We start from the raw sequence: 26,081 nt of genomic DNA, 5'->3' as shown, positions 1-26,081 counted from the left end.
GTGCACCAGGTTGGGGAGAGCCCTGGTGATATCCCTGATCCGGGCTCCAGGCAGACTACACACTTCCCTATGATGAGGGTCAACTCTGCATATCGGGCCCTCTGTTCCTCTCAGAAGGGAATCCCCTACTACAATGACCCTTCTTTCTTTCTTATCAGAGGCAGTCTTGAGGTGCAAAGTCGACCCCCTTTTCCTATGTGGCCTTGTGGGCTGGCCTTGCCCCACATTCTCACCTACCTCTCCTTCAAGATCCAGAGCCTCGAACCTATTACGGAAGGACACCTGGGGAAGCAGGGCAGGAAGGGGGGAGGGTTTCCCACGACGCCAAACTGGAACTTGCTTCCAACCCTCGTCATCTTTTTGGTCCCCTACCTCTGCGCAACAGCTACAGGGCAGGGGCTGTCTCGGGCCATCCTCCTCTGTGTGAGAAAGCCCGGGGTCCTTCCCCTTTTGGGGGTATCTCCCTGGAACCATTCCGACTGGCACGCCAGGGAGTTACTCCACCAGTCGATCTCCCTTTCACACTCCCTGATGGTCCTCAGTGTCTCAACCTCCTCCTTAAGTTTTGCCACCAGGCTAAGCAGATCTACCTGCTCACACCTCACACAGGTGGAATGCTGTCCTCCCTCCCCTGGCAGCAGCAGGCTCTGGCACTCCCTGCACCCAGAGACCTGAACAGCCACGGTTTGGGACGGGGTCTCTGTCTGAGTTGCTGCAGTCACCTTACTGCAAGCTCTCTTTCTGGAGGCAACTTCATTACCTTGACATCAGAAGGATGAAGAACAAACTGGGGTGTGGGGGGATATACGCTTGCAGTTCTCCCTGCTACATATCTTACAACCCTAAATAAGGAACTTAGAAGGAGGTTTCCAATCTTTTTTTTCTTTAAAGAAAAAAGCCAAAAGAACCCACCAACTCCCAGGTACTGGCCATAGCATGGCCCATTTAACCAAGATACTTGTCACTTGGCAAGTTACACGTCACACAGGGATTGAAGGATTCACTGCAAGTGTTTTCTCTTTACCTTTCAGGTTGCTGAGAATGGTATTAGCCTCCTGCAGTGTGCCATTGCCCTTCCGAGCAGCTTCTTCAGCCAGGGCTTTCGCTGCATCTGCTCGAGCCAAAAGCTGGTCTGCAGTCTAAGGAGACAGGACATGTATCAACATTCTGATACATTTCTTACCTTAACATTTCTTACTTTTAGAGGAGAACCACCTAGGTTATCATTTAGCATTGCTCAGCCTGAAACACCAATGCCATAACAAACAGTGTCCATCCCTGAGTGGCAATGCTTCCTCTGAAACCAGGTGAATTTAGGTACTTCTGGAATACTGTTCCAAATACAAAGACGACACTACACCTGACAAACATCCTCTATTCTCTCATACAGCCTCAATGCCACTGGTTTTACCAACTTTTTGCATCTCCTTTCTGAGGCCACTCTTCAGTATTCTTGTAAGTTATATGCAGCGCCAAGACTGAGTAAGACCAGATCTTCCGTGCCTGGCCAGTTACTCATTTTCCTCTTTTTTTTTTTTTCCCAGGGAACAAAAGCCTGCACACAAAGCAGAACTGACCTGCTGCTCCGTCTTCCCTTTCTCCAAGAGGTTCTTTACTTCCAGCTCCTTTCCTTTCATGTCTTCTCTCAAATCCTCATAATCTTTTAGCTTCCTGGCAATTAGTTGATCTAACTCCTCCGCTTCCTTCTTGATCTTATTTGCTTCATTCTGCAGGTGGAGATCAGAAACAAATGCAGAATCCTGAATGTTAGAGAATTCCTGAACAGGTGGTGAAACATGGTATAGTTTCTAATGGTCAAACAGGCAGAAGCTATGATGGGTACCCATCTCTTACAACTACAGTTGTAACTTTGCCTTCAAAGCTCTGAATACCATGAGGGTCAGTGCAATGAAGGACAGATGCTGCAAACAGTTTTGTGCGCAAGAAGCTTTACTGCACTATAGTGAGCACGTAAGAGGGAGCAGTTCGGCAGGCTTCAGAGTGAACTGAACTTTTTTCACTTCTCTGTTCAAGCCAAGATGTTTGGCAAATAACATTTCACTCATTTTTTTTGTCCTTCAGAGATCAGAGGATGTAGGAAAGTTATGTATGTAGTTTCCTGCACACACATCTCCTACATAGAAGCTAAAATGCCCAAGTCTGGATCATGCCTAGTTGGATAAAACTTTCACAGACTGTTTCTATGCAGAGAAACATTAGCAAAGCACAAGCAAGGCATGCCAGCAACCTAGTACACTGCTGTAATGCTTATACTCATTCTCTTTAGAAAAAGCTGTGCAGGTTGAATGAGGCCTTGGGTGACATGATTTAGCGTAAGGTGTCCCTGCCCACGGCAGGGGGGTTGGAACTAGATGATCTTAAGGTCCTTTCCAACCCTAACGATTCATGATGCTTCCCACACATACCTCTAGTCCTGTGGAATCCACAGTAGGTAGACTGGTGAGATTAGCGTAGATCTGCAGGGCTCTGTTTCCAGCTTCCTCTGCCTCTGCAAGCACTTTGCTGGCCTGCTTCTCTAGGTCTCGAGAAATGTTCCTTGCCTGATTATACCTAAAAAAACACCAAGGATCTAGTTACCTTTTCTTTTTTTGGTAGAACCGAACTTACTAATTGAGTAGGGAAGCTATGAAATTGAAAGACAAGTCTCACAAAATCCAAACCATAAAATACTATAGAGGGTGTCTTAATTTTAAGCACTGCTCTAAAGCCAGGAAATAAAACCAACTTTATGTTACTGACTCACTTCCGGTTGAGCTCATCAATGTCATTTGCAGTTTGGTTTTCACCAGCCAGGGTCTTCAGCAGCAGCTGATATGCTTCTGTGGAAGTATCATTTGCTGCCTTAGCTATGCGAACAATTTCATCAGCTTCTTTTTTGTGTCTGAACAAGATTACAGAAGAAAAAATAATGCCATTAGAATTGTCAGGCAGTGGTTTCATCCTCTATTCCAGATTTTATTCTCCCAGCTTTTATATTTATTTTTCCTTCCTTCACCCAGATTTGCATACAGAAGGTGCTGAAACATCTGCAACAGAAGATGCTGTCTGAGCATCCACAGTGCCAGTCTCTGACTCAGAAAAGTAAGAGACTCTGTTTCCTATCAAGCGAATAAAATTTTGGTTTTGCAAAGAAGAGCAGGGTCCTGATGCAGCGTGTGAGGAGCATGTCTTGCCACAGCCTACCTTTCAGCCAGCTTACGGGCCTCTTCTGCCAATAGAGTCATGTTGTTAGGGTCCCCACTTGACTCCGGAGGTGTAATGGACTGAAAGAAAAAAAGAAATCTTAAAGCTCTTCTTTATCTTTTATTCATCTTTTCTTAGATTTACTGTCATGATCTAAGTGCTTAGAGATGTGTCTAAGCTACTTCTAATTTCTCTATTTTTTTTTTCTTGAGCCCATAGAGTTTCCATCAATGACTGCCCCTCAAAAACAGGTGCCAATATTTATTTAGGAGTTCTTATGCTGGTTTCTTTGAGCAGGAGATAAGATACAACCTATGACAGACACTGGGATTTTCGTTTATTTATTTCCTGTGATCTTGGGTAGGGAGGAAGATATTTCCATAGCAAATTTGCTCTATGAGAGAGAACAAGCAGAGAAATACACCGGTGGGCACAGAAAGGAAAGGCCCTCTCCTCATGGGAAGTTGGCAGCACACTCACCACATTGTCAGCTGCCATCACACTCACCACATTGTCAGCTGCCATCTTTGCCTTCTCAAGCATATCAGAAGCTAAGCTTATCAGATCCTCAGTGTCCTCCACCCGCACCCTGGCTTGCTCCGCCAGATTTTCTGTCTCCCGCACTGTGCCCTGGATGTTCCTCAGCCTGTTGAGCTGGCTTGTTAGCGTGCTGTTAATGTCTTTGAGACGATCCATGAGACCCTGATCTACATCTGAAACACACGATATAAGCAGCAGTAAAATTAATTACAGCAGGAAAAGAAGCTGGAGCAGCAGCTTACCTCTGCAGGCAACATGTTGGTAAGTTAATCCCCTACTGAAACATGACCAGCAAAGCCATTTCACAAGTCAGTCAGCTTGAGATCAAAGTCATCATCAGAATGCACAACAAATTTGAGAAATGAAAAGTCATTAAGTACTAAGACCACAATCCTGCTGGGTGTTGGAACCAACTGACAGGGAATTTTGTGTCCAGAATCATGTTTCACCTCTATCATTGACTTAAAGAACACAACAGAGCTGTTCCTCAAGAGATATGAAACATCTGCTCTGTAAATTCTCTTTATCTTAACTCCTAGAAGCTAAGCAGAGACAGAAGAATAGTGGGGCTGTACACTATTGCCCACTATAGGCAATGGTGGTTACTCCTGAGCCAGACAGAGCCTCCATACACAGAATAGCAAACCCACCCCAATCTGCCCCCCAGACCAAAGGGATGGCAAAAGCTGGCAGGATAGAGCCTTGGTTCTCCAATCTGTAGGAACTATGAACCCCCCAAACTTCCCCAAATTTCTGGACCACCATGTAACTCCCCACAACAGCATCTTACTAATGGAGCCATAAAAGCACAGATACATGCCTCATGACCATGGGCAATTACTTTGAAAAGGTGAGAGCATTATTAGGAGATGAAGGATAAGCAGAAGCCTGCAGGCCTCCAAAATTAAGATTTTTTTTTTTCCCTTGACCTTGCAGCACACAGTAACTACTGAACATGAACATCTGACATATTTCAGAAGCATACTACAAACCACATGTCAAGTAGAAAAACACAAGTAAGTGCTGCAGGTGTGCAGAAATTTTTGCAATGGTAGCCTCTGCTGAATTTGACTTGTCACTTAGGGAAGAAACAACAAAGCTGGTGAAGGGCCTTATGAGGAGTCACTGAGGCAACTATGGTTGTTTAGCCTGGAGAAAGAGGCTGAGGGGAGACTTTATCACACTCTAGTGAGATAAGAGTAGTGGATTTGACAGTTCTGGGGTAACAGCTGGACTTGATGATCGTAAAGGTCTTTTCCAACCCACTTGATTCTATGATTCAAATATCTAATCTACCCTCTTTCAGCTTAAAGCTATTCCCCCTTGTCCTATCACTACTTGCTCTTTTAAAAGGTCCATCTCCAGCTTTCTTTAGGCTCTGTTTAGGTCCTGGGAGGCTGCTTTAAGTTCTCTTTGGAGCCTTCTCTTCTCCAGGCTGAACAACCCCAACTCTCTCAGCCTGTTTTCAGAGAAGATGCGCTTACTCTAGTCCTGTGATCATATTTGTGGTCCTCCTCTGGACTTGCTCCAACATGTCCCTGACCTTCTTATATTGGGGCCAAAGTGCTGAACACAGTACTCCAGGTGGGTTCTCACAAGAGCAGAGTAGAAGAGGAGAATTGCCTCCCTTGACCTGCTGGTTCTTTTGATGCTGCCCAGGATAGCAGTTGGCACTTTTTTTGGCTTTCCAATAAGTATATTGGGAAGTCTTCCGTTTGTTTAGCAAGTAACTAAAACCACTTTTTCATCTGGAGAAGAGGGTAACACATAGAAGACTTGCATCTCTACACAGCTAGAGGCAAATCTTCACTTTGCATTTACAACAGAAACCACTGGGAGAACAGCAGGGATAAAAGCACAGCCACTGTTGTTTTGATAATAACATACACTGCGTCAGTGCTATATGAAATGGCTGTCAATCCTAATGCACAGCAAAGACTTGAAGTTAAATACCCTATGTCCAAGGGGAACAGGAACATCAAGCAAAGAGCTCATTTCACATTGGTCCATGTCTGCTTAGGTCAACTCACCTTTGCTGTTTTGTGCTTCCTGGAGCAACTCCATAACATCTCTTTCTGCCTGCTTCAATCTCTCTTCAAAGGCTTGATCAGTTACAGTTTCTTCTCCTGTACCCAGATTTGCTATAAGGTTTTCCAGCTCCCGCAACCTTTCACGCTGCTCCACCACCTAGATGATAAGGACAGAGGACAGCTATAACACAGAGCAAAGCACCTTGAACCTCTCTGCTTTCAGGAGGTACCAGCCAACCACAAACACAAAAGCCACTCCACAAGCAGGCATATAGCCACCTTTTCCAGTGGTACCAACAGCAGTGTCTGTGGTCTCACCTTATCTTTCACTAATCTGTAGCAGGCTGGACACTCTTGACAGCCTGGCCAGGAGCGGTTGTAGAAGTAGTTCTCCTCACACTGGTCGCAGCGGCTTCCCACGAAGCCCTCCTTGCATTCACAGTGACCGTTCTCTTGGCACTGCAGGGAGCGTGAACCCTCAGGATCACAGTCGCAGGCTGCAGGGAAGTTAAACCTCAGTCAGACTGGAGGAGAGGCAGAAATACCCTAAGACCCACAGGGCAAGAGCATACCCTCAACATTCCAAATACCTGCAAGAGCAACAGGGCACAAACTCACAGCTGAAGCCCCATTCCAGGCACTTCTACACACAGCAGGGCACCAGATCTAGCTGGACACAACATTCATTGCATGTGCTCAAAGTGTTGCTGCTGCCTCTCCCACAAAGCATTATGACTTTCTACTCCATTTCATTGTAACCACCTGCAGTAATTTGTCTGCTCTTTACAGGCAGAGGTATCAAGGAGGAAAGTTTGGATCATCCTGTTTTTCAATCATGCTTACAAGGTTTGTTGCTCCTCAAGATAGAATCTGTATATTCAGGCCATTTGCAGAGTAGCTGGGCAGAGATTAAACATCATGAAACAGGATTATTGCTGGACAAGATCCATAAAAAGCACTTACATGGAAGAGAAGTACATATCTAGTGAGTTGGAATTCTTCCTACTCCCCATTATAAAAATAAGAAAAAGGGGATAAACTATTGTACACAGATCAAATTTCACCATACAGAGTGTGACCATAGAAGTGCCAACTTCTGCTGTGATGAAGAGCAAGGTGAGAGAGTACCTTTCCAGAGACAGGAAGAAAATAAAGACAAGGCTGGCTGTGCAACATCCTTCCCATGTGCCTTGCTCCAGCCTCTCAGACTTACGTTTACAGCCTTCAGAGCCAAAGCCGAAGTGGTTGACCTCACATCTGTCGCAACGCTGGCCTGTGATGCCAGGCTGGCACTCACACTGCCCAGTTCGGATGTCGCACTGGCCATTGGTGGAGCCCAGTGCATGGCAGTTGCACCTGCGGGAGGCAGCCACATGTCAGACAGTGACACAGAAGGGCGCATGGGTGAAGTCCTTCTCTGGGGGAGCCCTAAGTAGCACAGCAAAATGTTTCCATTTGGCAAAAGACACTCTTCTTGTGCAAATGCAGGAGCGAGGCACCGAACCTTTGAACCATGCAAAGTCATCTGGTACCTGCACTAAAAAAGGGACCCACAAGCCCCTGCTATCAACAATCAGACAGTCACGTGGCACTTTTCTATTTAAAATCCTGATTTAAAGCTATTTATAAAGCTATTTGTAAGTAAGGCCTTTTGTACAGCCTTCATAGCTGCTCCTTGACTGCTGCCCTTCCCCACCCATAGCAGCATCAAGGCACACCAGCTACTTGTGACAAACACCACATTCCTGCACAAAGTAAGCACAGATCCCCCAAAACCAGGCTCTTCGCCCCAGTGCAAGGCGAACATCACCTCTCACAGCCACGTCCACTCTGGAGGTTGAAGAAGCCAGGCTCACAGGCACTGCAGTCCCTCCCAGTGACATGAGACAGGCACTCACACTGCCCAGTCACCTGATTGCAACTCGTCTGCTGATTCACAGTGCCATACGGATTGCAGTGACAAGCTGCAAAAATAGAAGGGATACAGAAGGGATGCAGAAGGTTAGAAGCCTTGTGGTGCTGGTACTCTGCTAGCCACTCCCTGAACAGGCCTGGATACAAACACGCACAGCCCAGTCCCTGCATCGCACAATGCTTTTGCTTCGATGGCAGCAAGCACCCACAAACACAAGCATTTTAGCGAGCTAGAACTAGCAAGCCAGGATAAAGCCACACATCGCTGCTGACAGGCATGAACAACAGTCTGACATTGTGTGCTAACAATACATCAGGGAACAGCAGCTCTCAGGAACAAAACCATTTTTAAATGCAAAAGGAACCAGCTCTCACCTCTGCACTTATCGGCAGGATCAGGGGCCAGAGGGTTCCCGAAGAAGCCGTCTTTGCAGCGGTCACAGTAGAAGCCAGCAGTGTTGTAGATGCACTTGAGACACTCGCCCGTCTGGCGATCGCAGTTCCCCACAGCATTGGGATCGATGTTGTCATTGCACTGGCAGAGGCGGCAAGGTCTCACAGCACCATTTTCACCCAGCGGGTCTCCAAAATAGGCATCATCACACAGCTCACACCTCTTGCCTGGGATGCAACAGAAATACATGCTGCAGCAGAAAGCCATTAGCTGTCATCTCACCCAAACCCCCTTTGCAACCCCTTTTCAAAGTCAGTTCTCCAGGTTACTTCCCTTTTATCCTCTGTTAAGACCAGAAAGGTGAACAAAACCACACACAAATCTTTCCCCATCTCCAAGTTTAAGCCACTTTTTCACTGGAACTTTGCATTATGAATTATTTCAGCTCCTTCTTTCTCTCCTGCTCCTTTAAGCCAAACCTGTTTGTTGTAACTTGGTGTTAATTTAAGAGTCCAAGCAGGTAGAGCTCCATGGGGCATCACTGTTCCAGGAAGCCTCACTGCCAAGAAGATCTGCCAAACCTCCACAGGCAGCCACTTGAACCATCCAACTCAGCAACTCCCTACACTTATGCAGATTTGGCCTCCCCAGCCAGCTACAAGTTCCATTTCTTGGGCAGCTCTTGCACACACAAACCCTCTTTTCCCCTCACCTTGTCCCTTACATGCCAAGAAGGCAATGGGAGATAAGAGGAACTCCTGCACAATCACATATCCACAAGTAAAAATGAGCTTGTACTGACACCTGAGCTGCAGGGAACAATGGCATCCCTGGGAACCCCCACAAACTGCCTCTGTGCTCCATCAGGGGCTTTCCTAAGCATTTCAAGCATTTACAGGTATTCTGCACTTTGGATTCTGCCATGCCAAGCATCAAATCAGCAGAGAAGCATGGAGGCTAGCCAACCATCCTCAGGCTTCCTTGCTTTGCAGGCAGAATAAAAGACTGGCCCTCTCACGCAAGCATCCTGCAGTGTCTCTCTGGTTGACAAACTGCATCTTCTAATTTTATTTCAGTCTGACCCACCTTCCCAGCACTTTTAAATCTATCCTGTTTTCTGCCCAACCATGTGCAATTAACAGAGCTCTATTAGAACCTAGCACAGCTCTATCTATGTACCACAGAAGTGTTCAGACTTTGCACAAATTAAGCCTTTGCTTCCCTTTTGTTCTTGAGACAGTCACAAAGAACATGGGTAGCCCTGAGCCTCACACATCACAAAATAGGGCCGAGGAAGGGAGATGAATTTGAACTAGAAGACACAGCAGCTTTCAGCACTGCCCACTGAGGGTCGGAGCCCTGCAACTGGCAGGAGATATTTCTACAAGTTCATGGGATGCACAAAAAAAAAAAAAAAAGAGGGGAAAAAAAAAAAAGGAAAAAAGAAAAATGACAGACTTCTTGTGTAGGAGCACACCTGTAGTGCCAGCTTGGCAGCTGGTGCACACAACTTCCTTTGTGCGGGGCACGATGGCACAGCTGGAGCCACCTGGGCATGGGCAGGGCTGGCAGTCTGAGGCTGTGCCTGCTGTTGCATCTCCGTAATACCCATCAGTGCACTTCTCACAGTGAGACCCTGCTGTGTTATCCCTGCAATTGCACGTGCCTGGAACAGACAAAAGACATGGGGTTTGTTCCATCATCCAATCCAGAAAGAAGAACGACCTTCTTGGTGCTCCCTGTTTTATTGGCTCTTCTTACCTGTCTCTGGTTCGCATGTCTCACTGTGCCCATTGCAAGCGCAAGGCACACAGGGGCTGTAGGGCCCAAGGCTTGGTGTCTCTCGCCGATACCCAGAGGAGCAGCGCTCACAGAACTGTCCCTCGTATCCTGCTGGACAGGAGCAGCTCTCCACCCAGGTCACAGGCACACCAGGTCCAGGACGAGCACTTGTGATGGTAACATCATCCAGGTGGCCAGCACCTAGAAAGCACCAAGAGGGGTAATGCTTTGTAACCACAAAGGCTCTCATCACCACTTCACCAAACATACATCTGAATGGTACAAGAGACAGACAGGTGGATGCTTGCAGTTGGTAAGGTGAATTAAGAAGTAAAAATCCTGCAGGAAGGCTTAGACAGATGAGAAAAGATGCAATGTACCTCACAAAGTTCATGTGCAGGGCAGGAAAGCTGAGAATCACAACCTAGGGGAAGATACTGGGAACAGCATGCGAGCAGGTACAGTCAGCTAAATTAAGTTACATTTTGCATACACATAGTTTCCATTTCCAAATCAAATGCCAAAACCAATTCCTGTCTTTCTAGGGAGGACAGAATATTTCTCCAGCAATTTTAATACACTGTCTCTAAGCATCTGCAAGCCATGCCTTGAGGCAAAGTCTTCAGCTATGCCCCTCAAGCCATTCCTTCATCTGGCATTTGAGCACACCCCTCTCTCATCCCTGGCCCTTCCTTGGAGCAGAACAGAGCCCGGACACAACAGAGCTGGTTTTTAACTTAAACCAGTGTGTATGTACCACCGCAGCAGCTCCAGAGCACAGAGCAGAGGCTCAGCTCCCACATATTAGCAGCACCTACTGAACACAAGGGACAGCTTGCTCCATACCTTTCCTCCACTCTATTTCACAACCCCACATTCACCTTTATGAGCCACCTCTACTGAAACACTTGCAGCTTTCCCACCTTCCCCAAATGCAAATTCATCCTTTGTGTCTTGCTGCAAAAACTCTTCTTCGCACAATGCCCAAGGACCCAGGTATTTCTGCTCCTAATTCTTGCCTCATTTTTATGAACTGTCATCATAAAAAACTTTTACTGAAGTTCACCACAGGCAGTGCTTTCGAGACTTCATCCTTCCCACTTGTCATGCCAAGGCAAGACGAGGAAACGGGGAATGTTAACCGTTCCTAGTGTGGCAGAAACCAAGACCAACGTTGCAAGCTCTCTACCTCTATCCTACCATGTCCTTCAGGACTATGTGCTATGCATTTCTACCAATCTGGAGGACACTGGCTATGCAACACAGCAAAGCTTCCATGTTTAGAAAGCAAATAATCAGCAGTTGATGTGTGCTCAGCTTCCAGACTCTCAAAGGCAGCATCTTTCTTCCCCATGTCCTATTCAGGAGGCCTGAGAGAAGCTGCTACACAGGAAGGGCAGGTGAAAGTAATGGCCACAGGCTTTGCCAAATAAGATGCCTTTATAACAACTAAAATACAGTATTATACAAATATATTATTTATATAATAACAGCTATTAATAACCCCATCAGGCCCTACAATAAAGCCACCCAAGCACTAGATGAATGAGTCTGCCCCTCTTTTCCATGATGTTCTGCTCAGCAACTTACTTCTCTCACTGTATGTTCCACGGATCTTGATGGAAGTCAAGTTGTGGAGAAGCTTCTGGAAGTCAAATGCCGTAAGAGCAGGCCTCCATGGGTAATCTGTAGCCTCATGGAGCCTGCAGAGAAGAGCCATGCATCAGCAAAGCTTTCAGATGTTAACAGCTGTGATCTTTTAAAGCACCCTTTCCAACAGTGGTATGCTATTGCAACACAATTCATGTACACTTATGCAATGCTGCTAGACAGCGAGCTTCAAATTAACCTGTTAAGACCGCTTTTCCATGCTAAATTAGCGCTGTTTGTTTTCTCAACAGCTTAGAGGCCAGGGGCACCACAGGCTTGGTTCAAGCTGCTCCTACTCTGTCTGGAGAGTCCTCTCACCTGAAGGTGTAGATCAGCGTGTTCTCGCTGGGGTAAGGGTTGCCCTGGGCAATGAGTGGCACTGACACTCTCAGCCCAGCCCCTTCCAGCACCACATCCTCTGCTGAGAGGCGTGTGTCCCGTTTATCCACGCGGAAGGAGAAGGTCAGGTTTTGCCCATAACTCAAAACCTGGTTGCCCAAGAACTTTCCTGAAAGGGGTAGAAATCCTTACAGTTAGCACACAGACAAAAAAGGGCGCAAGCAGCACAAAGTCTAGCTTCTCAAATGACCTACGTGGCGCAACAAAATATATGGGGAAGTAGCTGTCCGAGATAACAGATACATCCTGGGTCTCCGCACTCCACTGGAGTAACACTTCCGACCCATCACGCTGCTCAGCACGCCACTCATCCTCTCCTGGAAAATCAAACATGCAAGAATTAACACCCTTTGAAGTCATAGCTTAGCACACATTTCTCATGTCATACTGCACATCACTCATATGTAACTAATGTACAGTCTGTACACTGGCACTAATAGGCTTCAGAAAGTAGCACTGCAGAAGAATGTACATAGGAAATATTGGGGTTGGAAGTAGATGACCTTTAAGGTACCTTCCAATGCAAACTATTCTATGATTCTATGAATTTTCCAATCTAAGCCCCTAACACAAGTGCTGACTTGAATCCTCTGAACTTTGAACCCCATGACAACTAGTTGCTCCAATCTTCTTTTCTAAAGAGCTTAAGTGGGAACAGGAAAACCTGCAGTCCTCTATGATGTGATGAGAGTTTCAGCCTTTGTATGGACTGTTCTCCAGTGGAATTTTAATTAAAAAGATGTTCTATTCATTCTATGCAGCACGGAAACATGCATACAGAGGAAACTGTGTCAAAAAAAAAATTAAAAAAGAAAAAAAAAGATTTTTCCAGAGCTCACAGACCCATCAGAAACACAGCTGTGGTTTAATTCAGAGCCGCATAAATGCCAAATCTAAAGCAATTAAAATCCTCTCAGTAAGAAACTTCTGATTTAGTTCTAAAACCAAAGAAATGCCTTCTTGCCAGCACTTCTCTCAAACTGGAGGAGGTTTATATTTGTAATTCCCACTTGCACCTGCACAAGTGTGCATTAGCACTGGGTGCTCAAGGCCAGAGCTGTGAATTCATACGAGCTACAGACATGGAAGCTCCCAGTAGCTTCAGAAGTAATTGGGCATTTCTGAAGAGGTATGCTGGACCTGTCTGCCTAAGGTTTGGGGTCTCGGCAGAGAGAGGAAGGAGCAGGTTTTTTTATTGCTTCTGACTTGACTGACAGCCCAACTCAAAACACAAAGGCAGGCTCAACTTTACCAAACTGGAAGCTGGAGGTGATGCTGTAGATACTGTAGCCAATGGCATTGGTGCAGACTGAAGAGTGGCCAAAACAGAAGCAAGGAGTACAGCCCCTTGGATTGGAGGAATCCAGATTGAAAAATCCAGGTTTGCATCTAAGGATGTGAAGGAAAAAGAATTAATTTCCCTAGTGCCTACCCAAGGCCATCACACGAATGTTTCTCATTCTTGAAACAGAGCCATGGGAAGAGAAAATTACCTCTCGCAGTGAAAGCCTTCAACATTTTCCTTGCACGTACACCGTCCTGTCTCAACATTGCATTCCCCTGTGCTGCCAGCTAGGTTACAAGAACAGGGCCTGAAAGAGTCAGGAGAGAGGATAACTCATTAAGAGCCACTCAGAGAATACTTTAAAAAAAGATGCCTAGTTTTTCTTTTAGATGGCTGCAGTCCTGCTTACCTGCACCCAGCTTCAGAGAGGGAGTGGAAACCTGGCTGGCACCGGTCACACTTATCACCCATCACGCCAGGTTTGCAGCTGCACTGGCCATAGCTATCACACTGTGTGCTGAGGGACCCTGCAGGGAAAGCAAGGACAGGCACCTCAGCAGACCCACTCAGCTCTATTAGCCTGCAATTTTTTTTCAACTTAACAAAATGGACAAGAAATATGGGAAAAGAAAGTGGGAAGCATAACTTCAAGCTGATAAGTGACAGCTTACCTAAAGACTGACCCTAGTTCACAGGAATTTTTCCCCTAACAGCTCTAGAGAAATGAATTGTTACCTAGCCTTCAAACCATATTCAGCTTTTAAGTTGGTCGGTCCTACCAACCAACCTTTTTATGTATAGTTAAGCAGATTCTTGTTCTTATTCCTGTGCTATCCTCAATGTTACCTTTGCATGCCTCTAATTCCATGCCTGTTTTACCCTGCAATGTACCATTTCCAAGACTTTATTCTCTGAATCCCTTTTCTTCCCCATAATCACCATTTCCCCTTTGCCACGGGAGACCTCTCCTCTCCTTTCACACACCAGTTTCCCCCCTCGATTCCCAAGTTGGATTAAAAACCTAAATCTCCTCCTTGAAGCTAGGCTGCATGTGCCACTATTAGCCCTAACAAACTCTTCAGCAAAATTCTGATTTTTGGAAGAATATCTTCTTCAGCATTGTGTGGATTTTCACAAAAAGCAGCAGCAGATTTCTTTTATCCATGACAGACAAAATGCTTCCTCTCAGGCACTGGTGTAGCTAGCAACCTAAGAGTTGTCAGCAGTGTGAGAGTCAACTACCAGGAGAAAGTATTTTAATATGCAGAAATAGTTATTTCTTTCCACTTCAATCCACACCAGATGATTATAGCAAAGTGAAAAGTTGCAAGATGATTAGGCTGGACAGAACACAGCTCACAAAACCTTTACCATATACAGCCAAATCCACTTTGCAGTCCCACTTATAATTATTCAGGGAAAAGACAGTTTTAGGACAAAAAATAGCAATCTAAACCTATCTGGGGACACTCTGGGTGCCAGTGTGCCACAGGATGCAAGCTGATGACCAAGTTATAAAGTCCTCTGAAATTTGTCCTTAAAGACACGAAAAGTCACCTCCTGTTGCTTCTTTACCATCTCAGATGACACCAGCCCTGTCAAGGTCCCACAGAAGGACCTGGGAGAGCAGATGGAGGAAGAAAGAGGCCTTTCTTGGTCAAAAATTTCACAACTGTACAACTCTGAGACCAAATTAGATAGGAGACATACCCTGGCAGACCTCTTGCTGGCTGCTTTTAGGATATGCTGCAAGCAATTACTCATTCCAGCTACTCTATTTTGGAACGTCACATCATATCTTACTATCTGTTACTCTTTTGTCTCCTTCACCCTTATTTGCTGTGGGCTGACAGCTTATGGGATCACTCAATACAGGTCAAGTGGTTCCCCTGATAACAGATTTGTTCTATGAGATTTTTTCTGTTTGTTAGGTTATTTTTCTGTCTGTTAGCTGTTAGTTGGTTTTGTTGGTTTTTTTTTAATGGGGTGGTTTTTGTTCATGTTTTTGGTTTTGTTTGCTGTTGGGTTGTTTTTCTTTCTCCTACCCTCCCCCCTTTTTTTAAAAGAGATTAACTACATATTTTGAGTTTGTTTTTTCTCAGTCCCACACCCTTTTGTGTTTAAGGTTTCAACAGATTGTATTTATAGTGCTTGGATATGCACTAGGAGAAACTGATGCATCTAAAGTTGACTAGAACTCAACAACTTCCAGAAATACCCGCTCACATCATCTTGTTTATTAAGAATTTAAATGAGCTCTTTCGTACTGCGAGTGTCCAGGGTTACACATTTGCAGTGGTGGTGGGGAAGCAGAACAAAACCAAAACTACAAAATAAAATCTATTTCAGAACACATTTGATAAAGTAAATGCTGCAGAGGTGAACCATCTGTCCCCACCATACCAACTCCAATTAGATGCAAGAAGAATTTAAACCAAAATAAAACCCAATAAACATTTCCTACATGATGGGGGGGGGGGGGGGATGGGGTGGAGAAAGAAGAAAGCCAAACAAAACACCCCTCCCTTTACCCTGTACTTTGCAGTTAGCTGCATAACCAAGAAAACAGCTAGCTTTTGTGCATGAAGTTTGCAAACAGAAACATTTGCTGCAATTACTTACCAACTGGGTTGCAACTGCAGGGCAGACATCCCTCCTCGCTCCCTAGTCGATAGAAGCTGTCCCTGCACCTTTCACAGTGGACACCATCGGTGTTACCCGAGCAGCCAGTGCAGTGGCCCCCGTGGCCTGTCGAGCGGTACAGCTCAGGGTCAAAGTAGCACTCCTGTGACCTCCCATTGCAGTCACAAGCTGCAAAGAGAGTGCACAATCAGGAAAGAGCATGTGTGGCTGTCTGACCCCAGCCACAAAACCCACTAAACAAAGCTTGATACAAAGTTTTAGGGAAGCTGGAGTAGGAGCCTTTAACTAGCTCAAGACTCGTTTGTGCACCAATGAAGAAAAAGGGGGAAGCATGTTTTTGTGGTGGTTGAATGTGGGGAGGGGGAAGGAAGGCTGTAACAATGAACAGCTCTTCAAGACCATTCTCATCTACATGCAGTAGATAAGCATTTTCTATCCCACTTCTTCCATATCAGGCTGTCATTTGCAGCCAAAATGCCACCCTCCCACAGAACAACACTGATCTCACGCAAAAAAGAATGAAAAGGTAACAGGATGACTCCATGCTGAAAGTAGAATTTATCCCCTGCATTATAAATCTGCTCTCCCTAGGCAGCAGGAGACCTGGGTTTCACCAGCCTGTTAAGGGAACCACACGTCTTGACCAGACAGCTGGGACCAATCAACACACACAGAAGTCAGACAGGAAGAAAGCTTTTCTGTCTGAAAAAGCTTCCCCATAAAGTAAACTACCAGAAGCTGTGGTCTGTGACATAGAACCAAGCAAAATAAATTGGCATTTCATCAGAGATTCACATTTGTGGTCCAGTACTGTTGCAACAGCCTCAAAACTGGATTAGTCAGCAAGTAATTGTAAAAACTAACAACCCAAATACAAGAGGAAGTCACTGGATGCTGAATGAGGAGCTTTTTAATGGGCAATTATACTCCAGAAAACTAAATATTTTTATTTCCTATAGATCCCATAAAGTACAAACCTGTACATTTTTGTGGCACACCTCATTACTAAAGGCTGCTCCCATCTTTCTCCAGAAAGCAAATGTCCCTTTCTAGGGATCTACAGATAGCCTGTATAAGATAGGAGGGGAATAACCAGCAGTCCCACATAATCTCTGCTGAAAAAACACCAGAACTGTGCTTAATCCGGCAAACAACTGAGACATCTAAAACCATGCAGGGCTAGCTTCTGGATGCCAACAGAGGCAGGGACCTAAGCCCCAAGAGATTTTTCCCCCTCAAGCATGGCCACACATACGCAAACATTCATTGGCACTCTCTGCTGTTGCTCTCCTCCATGGACGGTCATTGAAGAAAGGAAGACACTTTTCACAGTCGACCCCAAAGGTGTTGTGCTTGCAGTTGCAAACCAGCTTCCCAAGCTCATTCTTCATGCACTCACTTGCGTGCCCGTTACATTTGCATCTGGTTAAAGAGAGAGAAGGAACAGGTATTTAAACTCCAGGGATCCAGGTCACTCACAGAGCAATCCCAAAACAGAGCCCAGATCTGAAAATCTGAGACAAAACAAATGCAGATGGTCACAACAAAACTGAGGACGCAAGACCTTATTGAGGCTTTTCAATATCTAAAAGGAAGTTTACAAGAAAGATTGAGACTTTTTATGATGGCCTGCAGTGACAGGACAAGGGGCAACAATTTTTAACTGAAAGTTTAAAAGGATTAGTTTGGACATATGGAAGAAATGTTTTACAATGAGGGTGGTGAGACACTGGAACAGGCTGCCCAAAGAAGCTATGGATCTCCCATCCCTGGAAGTTTTCAAGGCCAGGTTGGAAGGGGCTTCAAGCAACCTGATATAGTGAAAGATGTCCCTGCCTGCAGCAGGGGGCTAGATTATCACTGAAAGCCCTTTCCATCTCAAACCATTCTTCAAAATAAATAGGTGTAGCATGCTTAGGGTAACCATTTAGAAATGTGAGAATACTGACTCCTTTGCAGTCTCTCACTAAAACAGAGTAAACTGAGTAGGAGAAACAAAAACTCTGTCAGTGTTAGGTTAGTAAATTCTTCATGGCTTCTCTCTCATAAGACTCCAGAAAATGGTATATACACTGGCTGTGTGCTACTGCTGTATCAGTAAGAATTAAATAGCACAGAAAGTGACTAATACAGAAGCCCAGGGACCTCAACAGATTGGTAATGCAGACAATGCAAATCCTCATGTTGTCAAAGCCCTATATCAAGACTGCTCTCTGCAAACAGTTCAAAACACTGTACTTGTCTTAGCTCTACTTATGAAAACATTTTATAGTCAACAACTGAAGATTTAAGCATTCTGTAATGCACTCTGGTAAAAGGAACAGACAACCATGGTATCATACAATGTTTCAGATCTTCATAGAAGACAGCTCCCAAAAATACATGTGAAGAAGACACATTGAGATATTCTACTTACCGTTACTCTAGGCTACAGTTATAGGTTGAGACCAATTAATAACAAGTTAAAAAAAAAACCACTAAGTCACTAAGTGCAGGATAGAAAAAATTTGGGCATTCTTGTTCTGGTTTACATTTTTGCCACTCTCTTAACCCTCTGCTCCCCCACATCACTTAATATTTGATGTAACAACTTGGGGGGGGAGCAGAAAAATCCATCTGTCTGCCCTGAAATTATAGCCACAAGAGGCTATACACAGTATTTGTAAGCTTTATAACATTCATTCCACTGCAATTTTGGTTTAGGACAATCAATAAAGACAAGAGCCTAATGGTACTAAGAGAGTACTCTAGTAAACCTGACTAAAAGTACAAAGATTTGTTTACTTACCTACCACCCACAGCAAAATCGGAAATTGCATAGTAATATGACTTGAGAACTTTCGGGTCATTGAAAACTTCATCTCCAAATGTATTCAGACGATTGAGGGTCACTCTAATATCTGTAGCTGTCACCCATTCCTAGAGCAAACAGAGATCCCATCAGTTTATAAACATTCAACATTCCCCTCAAGAGCATACCAGTGCTGCGTCATTAGCAGTTCTATTTACAGTCATTCATCAATGAGAAAGTTCCATCCTTATCATCTTCCCCTTTGCACCTTGAAAGCCAACACATCCCTGCCCAAAAAGCCTTATACCACATCCTGTTGGTTTGAACTTGTTTTCCAGACCCTGTTCCTCTCTGGATACCCTTTCCAATGTCTCTTTGCATCTTTTCTGCTCTCAACTAGGAAGCAGTGGGTAACCTCTCCAGCAAAAAGGTGCAGTGCAGATAATTATGCAAGCTTCTTAATTGTACATAGCTATCTGATTGCAGTTTCCCTGCAAAGACATACAGCACTAACAGGATAAGCTTTAGGATATGCTTGCCTGCATACATACCCCAACAGATGAAAAGACAGTCAGGCAGATGAATGAGGCTGAGGGAGGTGGAAGAAGAAAAACAGACAGGCAGATCTGACTTACAACACAAGAGCTTTCCATAATATTTATACAGCATTTTCAACAAACTACCCTCCCCTTCCTCCAGCAACAGCCAGTAAATGTAGTCTGTCCCCAAATTTCACATCACCTTCAGCCAGTGACTGTCATTAGTACCTCCTTGTTTTCATTACAGCTTTTGCAATGCCTTTTTCCTTCAAATACCATAAAAAAGAAGACGAGAAAAATATCCCTGTACGTACAACTGCGCGGCAGTTGTGTCACTGCTTAGCTAGCACAGTAAGATTTACTGAATTACAAGCACTGGCACAAACACATGGAAATGCTGAGCACAAAATACATGTTTACTTCCATCATGAAAAGCAGTGCCACGGCTTGTACATGTTCTAGGAAACTGGCAGTCAGGTCTCTATTCCTTACATTGGTAAGTTTATCAGAAAATTATACACCATTCCCTACCTTCAAATCTTTCCATTCATCTTAATGATTAGACCCTGTTTTCTGCAAGAGCTAGCTACACCAACAAGGTGGCCAAACTGGTTCTTTTCTATTTCTGGAGTTCTTCTCCCTTTCCCATTACTCTTTATTTTCCATTTGCAGAAGCAAGTTCCACCAGATTCTGCTCTCCTGCCTGCTGTATCAGAGACATATGAGCCCCGAGTCTGCTGAGTGCTTATGTCTATCTTCACCTGCTACTTTAAGAGGAAAAGGAAGAAGTGGTGATCACAGTTCTGAAAGGAAGGACAAAGCAAACTCCACAACTTTAGATCTTTGTTGCAATATAAGCTGGAAAAGTCAGCAAGGAGAACACAGAAAACACCAAGTAAATCAGATAAAATTGGGCTTCTACTATGCTCCTGATCACTGCCCAACTGGTTAGGGTTTCCAATAACCCCTAGAAGAATCTTACATTTCTTACATCTTTGTGCTAAAAATACACATGCAAATGCATCAAATACTAATTTGACTTAGGCTTTGCTTTCTTCTGCCCTTATATTTGAAACAACAAAACACCCACAACTGCTGCCTGACCAGGGAGAGATTCACACCAATCCTCTAAGTACCTCCATGATTCCTAATGACAAATCATCCTTAATGCCATTAATTTGGGGGTTTGTACCAACAATAGAGTCAAGAGTTCAACTCTTCCTTCAAAAGTGTCTCTTTGGATTGGCCGTCTCAAGTGCCCTCTCCAAGGGCTTTTCAGTATGAATAAGGGCTGTAAGCATAGCCCATAGTTGATACAAAGCCAACATCTACAATGACTGAACAGAAAGACTCAGACCACCTGATAGACTTAGTCCCGTTCACATACCTGCAGCACGGGGCTGTTATCAAAGTTATAGGCACTGGGACGCCCCTCCAGTGTTGAGAATGCCACATTGCCCCCAGTGAGGGGGGAGATGTCACTGAACTCATCCGTACAGAGCGCCTGCTGCTCATCCTCTCCAGTCCGAATAAAGCCACGATTGACTTTGTGATACGTGCTTTCACAGGAGCCACTGTAATACTGGTAGGGCACCCACGGACCATCTTCCCGGGTGCGTTTGTAGATTGCAAAGCTCTCTGGCCTACTGGTATGAAACTTCAGACGCACATATGTGATGTCGAAGGCTTTTCCTGTGGATGAGAGAAGACAGACATGAGAAAGACTCAAACAACTTCAATTAGAAAGACCAAAAAGAGCTGCACTGCAATTCTCTCTTTGGAAGATACACCTCCTCTAGTACTCTCCAGCAGGATGAGCAATGTCCAGTAGCACCAGAAGTATCTCTTCCTACAGTCCTACATACTGTATCTCCCAGCAAAGGAAATACAAGGTGAAAGAATTGAAGGCAGAAGCTGAGGGCAGGCTGAGTAGATAAACAGACCTAGAGACTTCTGTGCAACCTAACAGACCTCTCAAGCTGCAATTCTCTTCTGCAGATGTCACCAACAATGTTCTCACCTCAATACATGACACATTACATCAGATCCACAAACCATTTGTGTGGATCTAAAGCGAGGTCCAAAATAACCATGCCATTTAATGATATTTCTTCCAAATATATTTATGGGAGAAACAGTATTAACCGGAGGCAAGAGCCACACTGTAGAGACTGTTTTCTCTTTCTTTCTTCCTAAGTAGACAATATCCCAAACTCTACTATTCATGAAGCCTTCCCTCCAGCACTGAACTACTGAGTACACCCTCTTCTACACATTCCCAGGGAAAGAGAAAATAAACTTTCTGGACTATATAATTAAAGTCACTAAGACACTTTTCAAATCAAAGTGTTATGATTTACAAGCCATTCATGCTTTGCCTCTCCTAGAAGAATAAATGTGAACTCATCTTCCTGCCCTCTATTCATCTCCTAACAGGTTTGTGGCAATCAGCAGATCATCCTCCCTCACAGATTCTTCTCCAGTGACTTGAGTATCTACCTCCACACACGTAAACCGACTGTCCAGGGGATTCACATCCCTGAGAAAACTCATTAGGAGAAAAGGTGCATAGCACGCTTCAGGCACCTTCCTCCACCATCCCCACTAGCTGGGGGCATGTTCCCAAGAGAAGGTACAGCTGCATGCCAGCTATTCTTGCTCTGCCTTGGCAAGCAGACTGTGTATGATCAGGACATCCTGGCTCACGTAGAGAACTTGCTGAAACATCATGAGATTTATCTTGAACAAAACTTTGGGTCTCCTCATTGGACAAGTTAAAAAAAAAAACAAACAAAAAAAAAAAAACACCAAACCACACTAAAAAGCTACTAGAAGAGTTTCAACTGATTGAGAAACAGGGTTTTTCCACCTGAAGAATTCACATAGATTTAACCTTAACTTATAAAATTAATTAACTCCACAGTGCTAAAATAAGACACGAGGCTTTAGACCTGCTAAAGACTGGCTCACTTAACAAATTAAAGCAAAGCAGACGGTGCCTGGCAACAAGGACAGGGTATCTCTCAAAGTACACAGCAAAACCTGATGGCAATGAATCAGGTCACAAACAGGTTTTCACTCACAAACCACCCACCAGTTAGTGGGACCAGTCTGCGCTAAACATGTCACACCCAGATCCTGGCTGGCACAAGAGAAGAACCGTTGTCGTTTCTGGCTGCTGGAAACACTAAAATAGCAGAAGCAGCAAACACATCCAGAACGTTAACATATGGGGGGTGAGGAATGGGAAAACAAAGTAAAAATCAAGACATACATTAACCCTACATGTCCTAAGGATAAAAAGACCACCAATCTTGTGTTTAAAGCCAAAAAGATCTGCCAATGCTCCAATCTACCAAAAAGCACTGTGCTTGACAAGCTAGACAGCTGGGGTATTGTACAGATACAAACTCCCCAGTGCTTCCCACAAAATATGCTTTCCTATTTATACCATGTGTGACGTTACAGGTGAGCCAAGCACAAGACTGGAAGCTAGACATTCACAATCCATGGCTCTTGCTCAGTACTAGCTCACTGTTGGTTAGGGGTCAAGTTATTTAATGTGACCTCCTTATCCACAAAAGACAGGCAAGAAGCAATCACATCATTAATGACAAACTGCTTCCACAAGGGCTAAAAAAACCAAAGGACCAATGCTTAACATTGTAACACAGCTTAGGCATACCCTCCTCTTGCTGCCTAACACAAGAGATTAATCTTGTTCCCATTTATTTGGAAGTATTTTTTTTTACGCATCTCAATTCAAGGCAAGAAGCGGGTATCATATGTACAAATCAGGCCCTCCCGGGTTTCCCATTTCTTCTGCTACGTCTCTTCCCAAGAAGAGAGCTCACCATTGAAGGCAAAGTATGTTTCAGAGGTGAAGAATATGCACATGAGAAACTTAAGGTGAGCACACCAGGCTCACAGATATGCCAGACATGCAAAAGTATCTTTTTCAGGCCCATGGTAAACAAACCCAGGATACGTTCCGCATCTTTTCCAAAGGCAAGGAGCCCCAGAAGCAAATGCCTCCCACTTTCTTCTGCAGGAAAACCCTAGTATACATGTTGACTAGCAACTTGTCAACCCAAGAACTTCACAAACACCTTGGATGAGCAGCAACAAACAACCAGACCTACTATCAAGCCTTTATCACTAATAAAACTTCCATCAGCTTAGTAAGAAAGTTTTAGTTTTCTTTGAGCTCATGTGCTAAAATAAAGCACATTATGAGGCTCAGAGTCTGCCCTGGTGGGATTTTTTTTGGACAGTTTTCATGACAAATGAAAACAGTGAAAATATCAGGCAAAAGCAGCCATTCCGTAAATCAGTAGGGGGAAAACAAGCAAACAAACAAAAATCACAACAGATGCAACATCATGAAGATCATTCAATTAAATTGTGTCAACCGAATTGTGAAGAATAGCCTACTACTTTGACTTCAGAGGGTTAGTTTTCTCCTCCTACTACTGCATTCTTCCAGCATAAAGCAAAAACCCTGCATTCAGGCTTCATCAAGATGATTTTTGGGAGGAAACGCTTTGAAAGAATCCTGGGAATGAAGAGGGGGGCCGGGTGTGTGCTCTCACTTCACACACACAACTTTCTGCTCTAACAGAGGCCAGGTCACAGCCTGTAAGTCCCAGAAACGATTTTTTTCCTCTCCACTATATTACAGTCTCTGTTCCCCTACAAGGTCTCCTACAGCTCCTTGGAAAAACTGCAGCTTAGCTAAAAGGCACAACACATGCAAACTGCAGTCTGCGCAGCACTAAAACATCTTCCAAAGTATCCCTTGAGCTAAATGGACTCACCCTTCTCCAGTTTTACATGACAGGCCAAAGAAAACACATTCAAAACCCTCCCAACCAAGCAACCCAGGTGAAAAAGACATTTATTTCAGCTGGCAGCATAAGTACTTGAGAAATTCTATTAATGGCATTAAACAGGAATGCAGTTAATGCGCACAGAGTGGCTGTGTGCTAGTGCCGTATCAGTTTGCCATGGGTAAATACTGCTGGAACAATAGAGTTTACCCAAGACTGGCTGACACAGTGTTGAAATGTGTTTCCCCACTGTTCATACTAAATGTAAAAGCTGTGCTTAGCAGCCTGGCAGCTAGCAGGGCTCTTCAAGGTTGTAGAACCTTTTTCAAGCAAACATAAGCCACCTAGGTTGCTTTCAAGTCTCACACAGCTAAATAAACATATACATCTGTTACACTGAGAAATGGCAACAGCAATAACCAGGTGAAAGGCAGTTTTAAACGTTTCATTTAGAAGACAAAAAGCCATTGTTCTCCTGTTCCTAGAAGCTGGTAATTATTTCGATTTGTTTGGCTTAGAAGAGTCTGATAATGTCAAGTATCAGGTAATATTTCCTTCTGCATACTGCACAGTGGCAGATATATTTTGCAGGAAGAACTTCAGATGTTTGTTATAAAAGTTTGTTAGTAGAAAGAAGACAGATGGTAATTAATAACTATCAGCTCAGCACTTCAGGAGTGCAGCCTGACAAGTCTTTAAAGCATCCAGAACTCAAAGCAGCACATTTTAAAACAGCGTTTTTTTTTCTGTGGCATGAATCTGTTCACCAGGAAGTGACAATGTGACTGGAAAACCCTGTAATATCTTCCTCTAAAGTAAGCAAGCACACCTATAAGCCTTCAAGACAGTACTGCAATTACAGTCGACCAAGCAAGCAAGTCTGAGCTCCTGAAGAGGCAGCAGCAGCACTGGAAAAGTTCAGCCTTGTTCAATGCAGGGGATGCTTCCCCAACAACCTGCTCACATTTTCAGGCTGACCACAGCCACCAGATGTTATTAGCAATTAAAGACCTTCCTCAGCAGGGTTATCACCCAACTCTATCCCAAGTTCCACCAGGAAATGCACCATGCTGAAAACCATGAAGATAGACTGGAAAAATGTAAGCAAACGCTATTTAGATCTTCAGAAAATCCTCCCTTTTCCCTCAAGTCAGGAATTCATCCCTATCACACAAAAGGCCTCCTTGTATTCAGACCCACAGAACGGATGGATATTTTACATCAGGAAAACACCCTGCCAGCTGGCACCACAACTACAAGCACTGAATTGTGAGCAGATGCCTGCATGAGATACGCCCAGACGATACTCGCCTCCTTCAATATAGGTCCACTTGCATTACAAGCATGCAGGAGGAAAACACGCTACTTCTGCACCCTCTGCAATCCCTCAGTGCATCCTACCAGCAGTGAGTTTTAAACTACAACTACAGAGTTTTCCTGCCCAGGAGGAAAAAAAATAAAATAAAATAAAATAAAATCCACCTTAAAATCCACCTGAGAAGACTGTATTGTGCAAAGCACCAAGCTTCCACAGATTTGTTTTCAGCAAACTTCACTGGACAGTAATTAAATGCTTAAACTTTGCTCTGTTTCTCTTTTGATTTGCTCCTCTTTCAAGGCAGCTTTTTTCACCCAGATACCTGCTAACAACCTATTTCTAAATAAAGGTTAAAAGAACTGACAACAGACTGCTAAAAAAATACAACCCATTTATTATTTTATTTAATTTCATTTTCATTTCGCAGTGACAGGACAGAGAGCAAGCAACCACCACTGGCATTTCATTTTGCTCTCATCTGACTTATTTCTCCATCATTCCCAGAAGAAAGGCCAGTTTTCTCAGTTTACTAGACTGGAAATTGCTCCATGCCACTCACTCATCTTGTCCTTACTTCTACCCCAACTCTGCCCCTCCATGAACTCTCCCTACCACCCAATGCAATGCTACTAGCAGACAAAGTGACTGACTGATGCTTCAGGATGCTCATCTGGTCCTCCCTGACAAATAGCTACTGGCCAGAGCAAGGAGGCAGCATCTCCCACTCTTACATTATCACCACATGCAAAGTGTAGCACAGGCA

General features: G+C 44.3%; 1 protein-coding gene across 1 annotated transcript in view; it reads right to left on the bottom strand.

Annotated features, from left to right (window-relative positions):
- The window catches only part of LAMC1 (laminin subunit gamma 1), a 71,126-nt gene that overhangs the window by 8,070 nt on the left and 36,975 nt on the right, over window positions 1-26,081 (bottom strand). Inside the window, exons 2-24 of the mRNA XM_057427468.1 lie at window positions 20,559-20,863; window positions 18,630-18,760; window positions 17,097-17,263; window positions 15,821-16,009; window positions 13,608-13,725; window positions 13,407-13,505; window positions 13,166-13,302; window positions 12,108-12,230; window positions 11,833-12,022; window positions 11,455-11,567; window positions 9,844-10,065; window positions 9,560-9,748; window positions 8,064-8,309; window positions 7,585-7,738; window positions 6,988-7,130; window positions 6,093-6,271; window positions 5,775-5,931; window positions 3,712-3,917; window positions 3,205-3,284; window positions 2,765-2,902; window positions 2,427-2,571; window positions 1,578-1,727; window positions 1,025-1,139 (exon numbers count right to left, since the gene is read on the bottom strand). Coding sequence (XP_057283451.1) covers window positions 1,025-1,139; window positions 1,578-1,727; window positions 2,427-2,571; window positions 2,765-2,902; window positions 3,205-3,284; window positions 3,712-3,917; window positions 5,775-5,931; window positions 6,093-6,271; window positions 6,988-7,130; window positions 7,585-7,738; window positions 8,064-8,309; window positions 9,560-9,748; window positions 9,844-10,065; window positions 11,455-11,567; window positions 11,833-12,022; window positions 12,108-12,230; window positions 13,166-13,302; window positions 13,407-13,505; window positions 13,608-13,725; window positions 15,821-16,009; window positions 17,097-17,263; window positions 18,630-18,760; window positions 20,559-20,863 — 3,696 coding nt within the window. The remainder of the gene's footprint in view (window positions 1-1,024; window positions 1,140-1,577; window positions 1,728-2,426; window positions 2,572-2,764; window positions 2,903-3,204; window positions 3,285-3,711; window positions 3,918-5,774; window positions 5,932-6,092; window positions 6,272-6,987; window positions 7,131-7,584; window positions 7,739-8,063; window positions 8,310-9,559; window positions 9,749-9,843; window positions 10,066-11,454; window positions 11,568-11,832; window positions 12,023-12,107; window positions 12,231-13,165; window positions 13,303-13,406; window positions 13,506-13,607; window positions 13,726-15,820; window positions 16,010-17,096; window positions 17,264-18,629; window positions 18,761-20,558; window positions 20,864-26,081) is intronic.

The sequence above is a fragment of the Pezoporus wallicus genome, unplaced genomic scaffold, assembly GCF_028554395.1.
Source record: "Pezoporus wallicus isolate ANWC-B61680 ecotype Strahan unplaced genomic scaffold, APGP_CSIRO_Pwel_v1 scaffold_7107, whole genome shotgun sequence".
In the NCBI taxonomy this organism is placed as follows: Eukaryota; Metazoa; Chordata; class Aves; order Psittaciformes; family Psittacidae; genus Pezoporus; species Pezoporus wallicus.
Note: the sequence above shows the minus strand (reverse complement) of the source record. Positions and strands in the feature narration are given on the sequence as shown.